The 15,502-nt window shown below is 42.8% G+C and overlaps 1 protein-coding gene across 2 annotated transcripts in view; it reads left to right on the forward strand.

Moving 5' to 3' along the window:
- ARHGEF9 (Cdc42 guanine nucleotide exchange factor 9) overlaps window positions 1-1,265 on the forward strand; it is a 96,684-nt gene extending 95,419 nt beyond the window's left edge. For both annotated transcript variants that reach the window (XM_015810775.2, XM_029283107.1), the window contains one exon: window positions 1,084-1,265. In XM_015810775.2, coding sequence (XP_015666261.2) covers window positions 1,084-1,265 — 182 coding nt within the window. The remainder of the gene's footprint in view (window positions 1-1,083) is intronic.
- The last annotated feature ends 14,237 nt before the right edge of the window (window positions 1,266-15,502 follow it).

Below are 15,502 nucleotides of genomic sequence, written 5' to 3' on the forward strand. Positions count from 1 at the left end.
CACATTAACGTATTTATGCATCTGTTTATATGCATTTCATGGGAATGTCGCTCCGGTTTGGAGCTATAGTGCGAATGGTTTTATGGGGTTTATCTCTTAGCCGTAACTGCGCTTGGTGTGTCCGTTTTCATAGTGGATTGACCTGGCTGCTTTCTCTCATTTCGTTCAGTCTCCTTTATTATCTTCCATGCTTTCTGGATCTTTATTTAGGCCTGGGAGGACCACAGCTCAGGGAGCACCAAGCTGACATGAAACGACGTTAGTTCAATCTCAGCTCCTCAAAAGGTTTCTACAGGCTTCCTTAGGCAAACGCTGCTGTTGGACTAACGCTCTGTTTTGCTATAAGGCAGCGAATGAAGGTTATAATTCAGCAGGAGTCCCTCATAAGCCTTCTGGCTTTGGCTTGCATAACGGTGCCCTGGATTTTATTTCTTGAATGTAGAAGAATAGAATAGAATAGAATAGAATAGAATAGAATAGAATAGAATAGAATAGAATAGAATAGAATAGAATAGAATAGAATGGAATTTAGAATAGAAGAGAAGAGAAGAGAAGAGAAAATAGAATAGAATAGAATAGAATAATGAAGAACAGAATAGAACAGAACAGAACAGAATAGAATAGAATAGAATAGAATAATGAAGAATAGAATAGAATAGAATAATGAAGAATAGAATAGAATAGAATAATGAAGAATAGAATAATGAAGAACAGAATAGAACAGAACAGAATAGAATAGAATAGAATAATGAAGAATAGAATAGAATAGAATAGAATAGAATAGAATAGAATAAGTGGGAACGGTGAGAACCAATTGTTCCAATTGTTCCAAGCCCCCCCCCAAAAGGAAGTCCCATCTAAGATACACTTCCATATTTAGAACAGAACAGAATAGAATAAAAAAGTTGGTGGGGCCTTGGAGGTCTTCTAGTCCAACCCCCTGCTCAGGCAGGAAACCCTATACCCCTTCATTTTAATCACTGCACCACCAGGGCTCTTGAATGTGTGTTTCCATTTAATCCTTGCATTATGATGGACCTCTTTTTCTTCTCCTTCCTCCTTTCTCCTCCTCCTCCCATCCAGGCGTCGGCTACTCCCGATCCGTTCCTCCGACATACCCACCTCCCCAGGAGCCACTAAATCAGGGACAATACTTGGTCACCGATGGCATAGCCCAACCGCAGGTCTATGAGTTCACCGAACCGAAACGCAGCCAGTCACCTTTCTGGCAAAACTTCAGCAGGTTAACGCCATTCAAAAAATAATATATAGAGTGAAGGGGGAGAGTTTTAAAATAAAATTTAAAAAAAATTAAAAAATTAATAAAAAATATATTTATAGATGGACCTTTTTTGGAGAAGCACTGTTGAAACTTAACATTATATATATATATATATGAATGAAATTTCATATATATATAGATAGATATATATAGATATATATATATATGAATGAAATTTTGAAGGACCAAAAACATTTTTTGTTATACTTGTTTTAGGGGAAAAAAACAGTATCTGCTGCATTATTTTAGGAAGCACCAAGTATTTCGAATCATGTAACTTTCTTTCTTTTGGCATCATTGGAAATGTTGTTAAGATTTGTTCTTGAAGGTTTTTTTGCTACAGAAATGGTGTTCCAGAATGATTCATATTTTGCCTTGTGCTCTGCCTATGACAGGCTCCATCCAGGACCAGGGAGGTGCATATTTGTTTTGAGATTTCATTTACAGATACTGTCTTCTAAAAGCATCTGGGTGCAGGGAGAGGTGTTTAAACCCCTTCCTCTCCTATATCCCTTTCTCTCGGAGCGCCCTGGATGGAGCCTGTCAGAGACCCAGGGAGAGAAGGATCAAATTCTCATTTGTTCCTCTGGAAAGAGCTTGGCTGGAGCAACTACCTCGCCAGCAATGAATGTCCAGGATTGGTTCAGTTGGGTTGTTGGGAATGAGCTGCACTTTGTGCCCTGTATTCTTTAGTTCTGATCCGATGCTCCTCTGTACCGTGCCACTGATCCTTGTGTTGCTTTAAATGCAGTGGTAGAGGAACGCCAGCTCTGCGGTTCTTCCGCCCTGCAAATTCTCTGGAAAAGAGGGGGCTGCAGCCCAGAAGCACACAGGCAACTGTATCCGAGTGTGGGGTGGGAAGAGAGATTATATGAATTTTTATTATGCAAGAAAGTATGCCTTTGGCTGCTGCTGATGCAGTCTTTTTAATTGCAATCATCTCCTTTTCCTCCGTGGGACTCCTCCATTCCCCTGTAATACCAATTAAGTCATTCCCCGTTTCAGTTACACATTCTTTGGGGATTTGATCCATTTCATTTGAATTGGGGGGGGGATTGTAGAACGCATTGCAAAAGCCTTTCCTGCATCGTTTCAAAGAATTTATGGAAAGTCCACCTCTCCCAGCTGATGGGCCAAAGTGCTTCTCAGAATCCTGGTCAGTTGGCCCGCTTGAGTGCTCCTAAGATTGGGGCCAACATCCAAGCGTACCCTAGGCCAGTAACAATGAGCTTTTGGTTTGGGGGATGGTTGGCTCCATAATCCCAAAGCTTATCCTTATGGGAAATGCTGCATATTTAAATGAAGTCAACTCCCTTTGCAAAAGATGCCTTTTGCGAGCATCCTTTGGAGGACCACACGAAATGTCCGAAAGTGGTAGTCAAAGAGGCTTGGGGGTGGGTGGGGGGAGTATAGCCAGATTGTAGCCATTGCTCAGCAAATCCCCCATGTCGAGAGTTTTGCCTCTTAACTCACCTGCTGTGGCCCAAACGGATAAAACTACCCAAATATTTAACCCCAGCCACCCTAGGACTCTTAGATCATAATATATATTGGGGAAAGAGTTGTGTGCAGTCCCATTTTTGTGCCCTATAGAATGTACTTTTTTTTTTAGAAAATATATTTATGCATAGAGTCCTTATATACCATCCCAGTCAAATGATTGTCCAGTCTATTTTTGAAAAGCTCCAGTGGTTTTCCAACATTGCATTCTCTCAATTATATTGCACTATCTCAGAATAACAGAGTTGGCAGGGACCTTGGAGGTCTTCTAGTCCAACCCCCTGCTCAAGCAGGAGGCCCTATACTATTCCAAACAAATGGCTGTCCAGTCTCTTCTTAAAAACCTCCGGTGTTGAAACACCCCCAATTTCTGAAGGCAAGCTGTTCCACTGGTTAATTTTTCTAATTATCGGGAAATTCCTCCTTAGTTCTAGGTTGCTTCTCTCCTTGATTAGTTTCCATCCATTGGTTCTTGTCTTGACTTCTGGTCTTTAATCTGTATTAAACACACTTAATTAGACAGGGAGCATCAGGCTGCTGCTACGAGACACCCCCCCCCCCGAGCTCCACCGGTAGAATTTGTGCGGTGAAGTTGCCTCGATATGCATCAAAACAAGTTATCCAAATTTTCAAATGAGCTAAGGTGGAACTTGCCTTTTATGTACCTTTTGTAAGCTAACGTGGATGCTGAGATGCAAGTCGTGTCATTTTTGACTTCGTTCCTTACTTGCTGTCAGCTAAGAAAATATTCCATCATACATTTTAGCTTCCGAAATGTTACCGGGGGATACAGAATGAGAAGGAAGATGCTCAGAGCAAGATGCTCAGTAAAGCTGTGTCTCCCTGACTTTGTGAAAGAAATCCTTTGGGAAAAGAAAATGAAAGCGAAGTCACCCCATTTCTTTTCATTCCTGATTCCTTTTGTGGATATTCAGGTGCAGCAGGAAAACCTGGCTGCCTCTTCAAACAGGAGGAATTCCCTGGTTCCTGCTTATTTTGTATTTACGCCACAACAGCGGAAATTTTGGACAGATTTCTCAGCCAGACGAACGATAAAGGGGCAAACGTTTTGTGTCCTGCTTTTATAATACACACGAGACAGACTCACACTGAGTTTTCCACAGCAACATTTTTATGAGTTGCCTTTGCCTTTTTACACATTGACCTGTTGAAATGGGCAGACACTTTAAGAATGGCATTGCCCCCGTTGCTGTAAATAGTAACAATAACAGAGTTGGAAGGTACCTTGGAGGTCATCTAGTCCAACCTCCTGCTCTCACAGGAGACCTGTACTATTTCTGATAGATGACTGTCCAGTCTCTTTTTAAAAATCTCCAATGTTGGGGCACCCACAATTTCTGAAGGCAAGTTGTTCCCCCAGTTAAATGTTCTCACTGTTAGGAATTTTCTCCTTACTTCTAGGTTGCTTCTCTCCTTGGTTAATTTCCATCCGTTTCTTCTTGTCCTGCCTGCAGGTGCTTTGGTAAATAAGTTGGGGCCCTCTTCCTTGTGGCAGCCCTTCAAGTATTGGAAGACTGCTATCATGTCACCCCATCCTTCTTTTCTCTAGACTAGGTAATAATAATAATAATAATAATAATAATAGTAAAGTTGGAAGGGACCTTGGAGGTCATCTAGTCCAACCCCCTGCTCAGGCAGGAAACCCTATACCATTTCGGACAAATGGCTGTCCAGTCTCTTCTTGAAAACTTCCAGTGTTGGAGCATTCACTGCTTCTGGAGGCAGGTTGTTCCACTGGTTAATTGTTCTCACTGTCAGGAAGTTTCTCCTTAGTTCCAGGTTGCTTCTCTCCTTGATTAGTTTCCATCCATTGCTTCTTGTCCTGCCTTCAGGCACTTTGGAAAATAGCTTGACTCCCTTTTCTTTGGGGCAGCCCCTGAGATATTGGAACACTGCTATCATGTCTCCCCTCGTCCTTCTCTTCATTTTAAACTAGACATACCCAATTCCAGCAGCCATTCCTTATACACTTTAGCCTCCAGTCCCCTGATCATCTTTGTTGCTCTTCTCTGTACTCTTTCTAGAGTCTCAACATATCCAGTTCCTGCAATCGTTCTTTGTATGTTTTAGCCTCCAGGCCCCTGATCATTTTTGTAGCTCTTCTCTGGATTCTTTCCAAAGTCTCAGCATATTTTTTTTTGTATTGGAGCAACCAAAACGTGATGCAATATTCCAAGTGTGGTATTACCAAGACTTTGTAGAGTGGTACTAATACCACTCTACAAATGGGGGGGGGGGAAGAGAGAGAGAGAGAGAGAGAGAGAGAGAGAGAGAGAGAGAGAGAGAAAAGAAGCAGAAGTGGGTAAATGCCAGGGAATTGGGAACAAGCTAGCAGTGCAATGAACACCCTTTTTTTCCCTTACTTCTCTGCCTGTTTATTTATTGGGGGAGGGGAAGGTACCAAGAGCGTCAGTTAAGCCTGTTCGTTTGCTGTTTTATGCCTCAGAGAGCGCAAGTGAAACCTCCATTAATTTTTATCAGAAGATGCTTCCTAAAAAATTCAACCCTTGGGGGAAAATGCCATCCTCGGTCACCTCCTTAGTTCCATCATAAATCAAGACTAACATGGCCTGACAAGACCCCACATGTTGGGCTGGCAGCTTCTTTCTAAACACAGGGAAGGGGGGGGGAACGTGAGTGACAAGGAAGGGGAAAGGGCTGGACTGACCAATGGGCAAAGTGAGAGAGATGCTGGCATTGGTTCCTGAGCAAGAGAGTCTGTGCGCTCCCCTCCTGAATTCATCCGGCAGGAACATACCTCCTTCCCATACAAGGTGCTATATGAGGACCGAAGCTGAACTTCTCCCAAATCCCAGCAACGGGTTAGAGTCCAACGGCCCGTCCACAACCCAGCATTCTGGACCAAGAGACCTGTTGGGGCCGGAAGCATCTCGTTCCCTTGAAGGCCTACATCTGATTGGACTTGGGGAGGGGACACCGAAGGGGGAGAGAGAGAGTGAAAGAGAGAAACCTGGACAGGTTGGTTGAACATTGACTTCCGTGCCAAACCGAAAGGAAGCTGGAGGCATCTGTTGAAGAAGGACGTGGGCCGTGCCTGAGATTTCCTCTAAGCAGAAAGAAAGAATTTCCACCCTTTAGCTGCAGAGACAGGGAGGTGACCCTCCACCTGTAGACTGACGAATTGCTTTCCCTGGACTGCAGATACCAAGGATTTTCTTTTCAGAGATCTCCGCTTCCCCTTTCTCTTTGAAAATTTAAGGCAAACAAAAACAAAGCAAGAATCCAAAAACTAGGTGCATCTAACAGTTGTAAATAGACAATAAATAGAGGAGAGAGAGAGAGAGAGAGAGAAAGAGAGAGAAAACAAAGAGAAAAAGCATATATTTAAAATTTGTTTCAGTTTTCGGATGGACAGTAGCTGTCCTTTTTCAGTGTTATTGATAGTACACTTGTGATCCTTTGGGATTCCGATTTCGTTCTCTTTTACGCTTACTTTTTCATCGCAGCTACATTTCAGGGAACATGTATATTTAGTAGCTATTGTAAGTTCTGCATGGCACCACCGGGCTATTTTCTTTTTCCTGGAGAAGAATAAAGAATGAGCTTTTTGGGGGGGACATAACAGTCGTCGTTGCACTTGGAATGGAGGAACATATGCCAGGGAATGGGAGCAGGGGAGGGGGAGACAATTATTCATTTGGGGGGGGCTGGACATGACGTTTTCTACAGGGCAGGCTCTACCTGTCCAAGCAAAGGATTTTGGTAACCCAGCTAATTCTCAGTTGCCAGTTCTATTCTTTTTTGTTTTTATTGGATTGTTTGACCCTGTCAAACAAATGTCGGAGTTGTGTGTATTAAAAAAAAAACAAAAAAACAAAAAAACAAATCAAAACAGTGTTTTAAAAAAAAGTGTTGTAAAGACACTGAGCCTTATGAAAAAAATATTTATGGAGTTAAATAAAAAGACCTGAAAAGACATCTGAAGCGTTTCTTCCTAAAATTAACACGGTGGCCCAGATGTGTACATCTTTATGAATCAGATGTAGGCTAAAACAGGGGTCCTCAACCTTGGCAACTGTAAGATTTGTGGACTTCAACTCCTAGAATTCTGGGAATTGAAGTCCACAAGTCTTAAAGTTGCCAAGGTTGGAGACCCCTGAGCTAAAGTGTCGGGGTGAATTCCCTGGGAGGGGTCATTTCAGAGGGTGGGGAGGAAACAACATTAGTACATTTATATTCATATGTTGCATTGATGCAATACAGGTAGTCCTCAACATATAAGTTCATTTAGTGACGGTTTGAAGGTACAACCGCACTGAAAAAAAGTGACTTATGACCATTTTTCACATTTCCAACCGTTGCAGCGTCCCCAGGGTCACGTGATCCAAATTCAAAGGCTTGGGAACTGACTCATATTTATGATGGTCACAGTATCCCGGGGTCACGTGATCACCTTTTGCAACCTTCTGACATGTAACAACTGCATTGATTCAGTTAACAACGGTGGCAAGAAAGGTTGTAAAATGGGGCAAAGAGAGAAAGCAGCAGACGCCCCAAAAGAAAGAGAAAGGCGTCACACACCACAGATCATCACAAATGTCGACCGAAGTCCATTTCTGTATCGTTTGGTTGCGGCAGGGATACAAAATTGGAGGCTGGCGTGAAGATTAGAATGTATTGATTTAGCTACAACATTCACAGGACATTTATCAGCTTGAAAACTGCCAGAGAAGCTCATGGAATAATAACAAGGCAACCCCTGTCCTCAGATTCACACTCTTAAAAACAATTCAACGGTATCCTCTTTTTTTTAAAAATAAAAATAAAAATAAAAATTGCCAGCACGCTTTTCGGATGCATTTTTGCAGAGGATGGATGTGCATGTGCGAATACTACATCAGCAAAGGTGGGTTCCTCAGCTTGTTACCCTAATCCAGTTGCTTTGAAGTTTATGGCCCAGATGAGTTTCTTCCACTTCTCTGCATAAACATTGTAGGCTGGTGGTGAAGGTGTCCTTCGGCACCAGGGCTCAAGTCTCCATTCAACCGTGGACCCAAGTCTTGGTTTGCTGTATCTCGTCAATAGTTGTGGATTAATTAGGAATCCGTAACTATTGCCAGTCCCTGATCTACAGTATGACTAAATAAAGATGGATGGATGGATTGAACCAAAAGATGCCCTGAGATCTCCAAAAAAAGGCAAGGGTATTTGTGACATGCAGGTGGCCTGGTGGCCTAGGCTTGTTGACCAGAAGGTTGACAGTTTAAAAACCAAGTGCCATGTGACGGGGTGAGCTTCTGTTCCTCGTCCCAGCTCCTGCCTACCTAGCATTGAAAGCATGCAAGTGCAAGTAGATAAATAGGTGCCACTTCGGTGGGAAGGTAACAGTGTACTGTGTGCCTCGGCATATCATTATGCTGGTCATGTGACCACAGAAGCATCTTCAAACAACGCTGGTTCCCTTGGAGAGGAAACAGAGATGAGAGTCTCTTAGAGTCAGACACAACTGGAGAGGGCAAACCTTCCCCCCTTTCTATTTGTGATACTAACAACAGAACCTGAGACAAACCCATTTTTGCACAGTGATCATTCTAGTTCAGGGGTCCCTAACCTTGGCAACTTTAAGACCTGTGGACTTCAACTCCCAGAATTCCCCAGCCAGCATGGCTGGCTGGGGAATTCTGGGAGTTGAAGTCCACAGGTCTTAAAGTTGTCAAGGTTAGGGACCCCTGTTCTAGTTCAGTGTTTCTGAACCATGGCAACTTTTAAGATGTGTGGACCTCAACTCCCAGCAAAGCTGGCTTGGGAATTCTGGGCATTGGAAGTCCACACATCTTAAAAAGTTGCCAAGGTTGAGAAATGCTTTGTCAAGGTTCCGACTGACGAACCCAACGGAGTAAGCATGGCTGCGACGATACAATCTCTAATGCAAAACTTTATCAAGAGCGCATCATTTCGGCCCAGATGACAGGATGTGCTCAACAGAGTTTTGCGTTAGAGATTGGATCATCTCATCTCAGCTATGCTTATTTCATTGGCTTCATCAGTCGGAACCCTGACACTAAACCAGCTCTGGTTAATTGGCACCAAAATCAGTATATGAAAAGTATAGAGTCTCCCTCCCCACTAACAGGGCAGATCACATTGTCCGATAAAGTGTCAGGCAATTGTTATGAGAGAGTGTTTTAGTTCTTAATAAACAACTCTTGAGTGACCTTGGTTTTCACGGCTTGGCAGTCCAATGTCTGAAGCCTGCATTCTATTCTTCTCCCCCCTCCGCCCCCAAGTCTGTAGGCAAGCTAAGAAGCAGTAACGGACGAAACAGCTTAAGCATTCTTTGCAGCTTGACACACTGTTCTAGATGATCTAAGCCAGAGGTCCCCAATCTTTTAGGCATCAGGGACCGGTTCCGCGGAGAAAGGTTTTTCCACGGACCGGAGAGTGCATGATTTGTATGCTGACTGCATCTTGCAAATGGAGCTTTGCTTGTTTGTGCGGACCGGTTGTTGGCATGCCATGGCTCAGTACCGGTCCACAGACCAGGGGTTGGGGACCCCTAGTCCAAACCTCTGCAGTTGGTGAGTTATGGCATGACAGGGGTGAAGATGCTGTCTGGATTTCTAAACCAACGCAAATAGTGTGAACTTTGGGAAAGGAGCTGAAGGAGCCTAAATCGTTACGCCTGTCTTGATGAAATTCTCCTCATTAGAACATTCCTTGCGAGGGAAGTATTACAGGTAGTCCTCGATTTACAACAATTCATTTAGTGACTGTTCAAAGTTACAACGGTACCCAAAAAAATGACTTATGACCGGTTTTTTAATACTTATGACCCTTACAGCGTCCCCATGATCACATGATCAAAATTCAGACGCTTGGCAACTGACTCACATTTATGACGGACGCAGTGTCCCTGGGTCAAGTAGGGAAGCCAGGTTCACTTAACAACTGGGTTACTAACTTATCAACTGCAGTGATTCACTTAACAACTGTGGCAAGAAAAAGTCGTAAAATGGGGCAAAATTCACTTAACAAACGTCTCACTTAGCAACATAAACTTTGGGCTCAACCGCTGTCGTAAGCTGTATTGTGCTAGAGCGTGAAATAAATTATTAGAACTTTATGTTAGGCCAAAAGCAAAGTAGCCATCCAGAGACCAGATTCAGGATTCTTCTGCTCATCTTTCATGGTGACTGGAATTTTAGGTCAATGGGGCACAACCGGCGGTTTAGGTCAGTAACTTATCTTGCCTAAAAAAGACTGATGAATTTCTTTCACGACCTCCTGTTTGATATCTCCTTGAAATCCAGCTGTGCTTATCAAAGTTGATTCTGCTTGTTTCAATCAAAGTCACAAGGAAAACCCCTCCAGCAAAATTTACATTAGAGATTGCATGCAGTTGTACTTAGGACAACGGGAAGTGACAAGCAAGGATATGGTAGTCTCTTTTTCCAACTAACACGTTTTGTGACAAGGCAAAATTTATTGCTACTACAATCAGAGTTCTCCTCCCACAGTGTCAATAGTGGGAAATCTGAAAACTCTGAACTGAGTACCGAGGCCCTGGGCAGAATACTCTAGACCAGCGATGGCGAACCTTTTAGAGACTGAGTGCCCAAACTGCAACCCAAAACCCACTTATGCATCGTCGAGTGCCGGGTGGGTGTGGCCCATTGGGTGGGCGTGGCTGCAGTGGTAACAGCAGACTGGGTGGGACTAAAAAGTTAAATCAATCAATTCCAACTTTGCAAGATCTTTTTTTTCCCGCGAGAAGTTGAAATTGACTGATTGAACCTTTTTTTTTTTTGCACATGGCAGCAGAGGCGAAAAGGTTTTATAAAACCCAGCTGAAGGCCTAGGACTGGCGACAGCGCGCATGCCCACAGAGAGGGCTCTGAGTGCCGCCTCTGGCACTCATGCCATAGGTTCGCCACCACTGCAATAGACTCTTTCTTTATTTACTTGAGATATTTCATTAGGTCACCCACAAAACATGCCTGCGGGTTACAAGTCATTAAATATTTAAACGGCATTTTAAAAATGCCATCCAATAGTGCTTTGAGGAACCACACTAAAAAGAAAAAAAAAAGCTGTGACATTGCAGTTTTTAAAGAGTTCACTGTTGGCGGATTCCTGCAAACTGGATTGTGGCCGAATGAGAATGACGTCTTGTAAAAGAAGCATGATACAAACGCAGAGCTGGGCAACCTCAGATCAATCCTGATCTAAAATGAAGGCATTTGGAAAAATTTAAACGGCAAGATTCTTGAGGATACATGTCCGGCTTTTATCGGCCACTTGTCATTTGCAGCCCATATGCGCTGTCCTACCTCTGCACCACGTTCACAGGGATTTGTTATATTTGTGATAATTTGGCCCTGGGTGAATGAAGGGTGAAAGGGCTGTTGTGTGGACGCTCGTTCTCCCTTTCACTTTTTCCACATCTGTTGCTCCTTGCACGGGTGATCCCAAGGTTACCCTTGAATTTATCCTGGGGCAAGTGATCCCCACCTGTTTCTGTTTTCAGACTTTGGGGGCATTCTGAGAGCACGGCCATTACAGGAGTCCTCAACTTACAAGTCATTCATTTAATGACTGTTCCAAGCTATGACACAGCTGAAAAAAAGTACAGGCAATCCTCGACTTACAATCGTTCATTTACAACGGCGTTGAAAAAAGGGACTTAGGACCGTTTTTCACCCTTAGCAACTGTTGCAGCATCCCCACAGTCTCGTGATCAAAATTTGGATGCTTGGCAACTGACTCATGTTTATGACGGTTGCAGTGTCCTGGGGTCAAGTGATCGCTTTTGGACATAGGGAAGCCAGATTCACTTAACAACCGTGTCACTAATTTAACAACTGCAGTGATGCACTTAACAACTGTGGCAGGAAAGGTCATGAAATGGATCAACATTCACTTAACAAAATGTCTCGCTTGGCAACAAAGATGTTGGGCTCTCTTGTGATCGCAAGTCAAGGACTACCTGTATTTATGAATGGTCCTCACACTTACGACCATCTCAGCATCCCTTTGATCATGGGGTCAAAATTTGGGCACTTGGCACCAGCATCTAGTTGCGACAGTTGCAGCATCCCGGGGTTGTGTGATCAACATTCGCAAACTTCCTAACGGGCTTCTGACAAGCAAACTCAACGGTGGGGGCTGGACTCCTTTAATGACCGTGGCCAAAAGGTCATAAAATCAGTCATGACTCAGTGAATGGCTGCCTGACTTAATGACAGACGTTCCAGTCCCGCTCATAAATTCAGGACTGCCTGTAGTGAAAGAACATCGGTGACTCATCCCCATAATTTATAAACCAGTTTGGATAAGTATAAAAGGACTTGTTATTAGCCACGCATATTATTAATAGATGGCATTTTCTTTAGCAATGCATTGCTGTTAATATTTTAAGAAAAATCGGAATATACTACAAAGGACAAGGAAGGGGGAAAAAAGTCCATTACATAAGAGTACAAGAATAAGTAGCTGTATGAAAAAATAAAATTAATTAACCCTTCCAATTATTTTTATTTATTTTTGTTCATATCTAGAAGCCACTCTTCTCCGTCCCTAGAGGGACTTCAATATTCTCTCAATTTCCAGGCTTCCCTAGGCTGTCAGAAAATGTCAGATGCTACTCAAGAATACTTGACAGGTCTTTCAGACCTTTGAGACCACGAAGTGGGCCGAGAAGAGCATCGGTAAAGGGGACTATTGAAAAAAAACTTCAGGATAGCGGTTGCGGTTGCATAATCACAGCCCCATCCCTTTGTGCATGTGTGTGATGGCAATAGATATACAAAAGAGGTTTGCATATAGTGTGTGAATAATAACTTTGTACGTGAACAGGGCTTCAATTGCAATCTGCTCTCCCTCCCTCTCTCTCTCTCTCACACACACACATACACACAAACACCATGCTGTCAAGATGATGTCATGTCAATCATGGCTACTGATCACATCATAAATGCCAGTTTTCTCCCACTCTGCTGTGTTTCATCTGAATTTGTTGTCATCACCACTTGACAGGGAATTATGCCCAAATAAAAGGCGACTCCAGGGTTGGGATGACTGATTAAGATTTATTTGAAGAAAGGGTAAGCTTTGTCTACCCTCTATGAAATTCACCAGATCTCTTCATCATCTCTTGCTTCTCTGGACCACCAGCTTGGACCACAAAGTTGTTCCATTACTATCAGATAAATGTTATCCCTCTTTTCTATTTTTTATTTTAAAAAAAATTAACAGTGTGAAATTGCCCTAGGTCCACTTCTAGATAACTTTTGGTGAGGCTGTATTCCTTGATCTCTCACAGCTTTTTGTATTATGATATCCTTCCAGTCTGGCTCCATGGAATTGGAGTGGGGACCACTGTTCTTCCTAGGGGATTGGTTCCAGTCATCAATGGGGAAGAGTTTCTCATACATCCTCACTCTGTGGCATGGTTCGGGGCTCCCTGTTTTCTCCACCCTTTATATGAAACCACTAGGGAAGTCATGAGGTCAAGTATCATTCAGTTTACTGATGATACCCTGGGATATATCTCAGCCATGGATCGAACAGGTAAGACAGTGTTCACTCAGTTCTTGGTGACTGTTGGGTCTGGATAGCAATAGCCCTAGCACTTAGACTTCTACACTGCTTCACAGTACTTTACAGCCCTCTCCAAGTGGTTTACAGAGTCAGCATGTTGCCCCCAACAACCTGGATCCTCATTTTTCCGACCTTGGATGAGTCAACCTTGAGCCGGTGAGAATCGAACTGCCGAACTGCTGGCAGCAGAAGTAGCCTGCATTCTAACCACTGCGCCACCACGGATCTTACCCTGGCGGATGAGGAGAACTCTAAATACTGTGGTGGATGAGGAGAACACCAAATAAATCCCTCCAAGTTGGTGTTGCTTTGTATTTCTGAACCAAAACAATTCAGGGAATACCTTCCAGAGACTACTTTGACTTTAAACGAGGTTGCACTGTCACATGGAGATGGTCTCCAATTTGGATGTCCTCCTAGAGACTTACAGCTTCTGGTCATATATATATCAGGAGCTGATTATTTGTGGGATCCCTTTCTCCCATGTTCATCTGTCTGACCAATCAGGTCAACTAGGGATTAATTCTCTCCAGATTCCATCCATGGGAGAATGCTGTTTGATTGAACTTCAGAGGTGGACATCACGCCAAGAATATCTAGGTTTCAGGAGAGGCAATTTATTGTTGCATCCAGCACAATCACCCTGTGATTGAAAGTTTCAATATGGCAAACATATTTTTTTTCTATATTATCTTTTTTTGTATAAATCTAATGATGAATTTCCTCCACTTTATGTGTGGGTTTATTATCAGTTGTATAATCTTAGAAGCTGCCTGAGGCTTTGGAAATAAGGAACTAAGTAAAATATTTGTAAATGACAATATTTACAAAATAAAATTAGCTACACTCAACATGACAATAAGTTGATTTGTGAAATTCCTCACCATAATTCATGGAAATAAAATGCCAACTAATTAATTAAAAAAACCGGGGCAAATGGATTTGGAATAAATATGTTTTCCTTATCCAAGCAAAAAATAATTAATTCTTCACTGGCCAGTCTAAAGTCTAGGGGCCATAACATAAATAGTCCTGTCCTTTCAACCTGCCCTCCTTAAATCTCCTTTGAAAAAGAGATGTCAGAGTCCACCTGCAATCAAATCTTTGGGATGCAGGATTAGGACTTGCTTATATTTAATATTTAAAATATAAGAGGGCTGAGAAAATACCTACAGACCCCTCACATCCTGGACATAAACTGTTTCAACTCCTCCCCTCAGGATGCCGCTATAGGGCATTGCATGCCAAAACTACTAGACACAGGGACAGTTCCCCCCCCCCTCATGCCATCACTCTGCTGAATACCTAATTCCCACAGCCCTTTTCTTAGGCCTAAAGATATTTGCCCATGTATTAGGGCTGCACTGCCATTATTCTTCTCCTCGTCCCCTCTTTCTCATCTTCTCATTTCTCCTCTTTTCACATCTTCTCACCTTTCCTACTATCTTCTCCTATTGGTATCTTAGGATTTGTCACGTTGTTTGTATCTTATGATTAATGATTGTAACTATGATTTAGGGTCTATGACCTTTGTTGTTTGTATGTACACTGAGAACCTATGCAACAGAGACAAATTCTTTGTGTGTTTGATCACACTTGGCCTATAAAGAATTCTATTCTATTCTATTCTATTCTATTCTATTCTATTCTATTCTATTCTATTCTACCATCTCATCCATCCCATCCCATCCCATCCCATCCTATCCCATTCCATTCCATTCCATTCCATTCCATTCCATCCCATCCCATCCCATCCCATCCCATTCCATTCCATTCCATTCCATTCCATTCCATTCCATTCTATTCTATTCTATTCTATTCTATTCTGTGTTTGAATCTGGTCTCCTTTCCAGAGTGCATGTCCAAAGCCCATTATCGGTGTCATCAATCATACATAAATGATTTCTCTAACAGATCGGATTGCACAGAGTGGGAAAAGTGCTTATCCAATTTGTAGACTGAATTGTGTGGAAGAGCTAATAGGCTGCTCAGATCTTTAAACAGGCACTTGGAACCTCAATCTCTCTTGAAAGCAAAGAGGCAGCCCTTAACTAATGCCTAGGAGACCGAACCAAAATCCAAAACTATCTCAATGCATTAAGGGTGGGTGGTGTTGCCATTTTACTCCCCACTGTGCAG

This window comes from Protobothrops mucrosquamatus, unplaced genomic scaffold (genome assembly GCF_001527695.2).
Source record: "Protobothrops mucrosquamatus isolate PMUCROS unplaced genomic scaffold, P.Mucros_1.0 scaffold19, whole genome shotgun sequence".
In the NCBI taxonomy this organism is placed as follows: Eukaryota; Metazoa; Chordata; class Lepidosauria; order Squamata; family Viperidae; genus Protobothrops; species Protobothrops mucrosquamatus.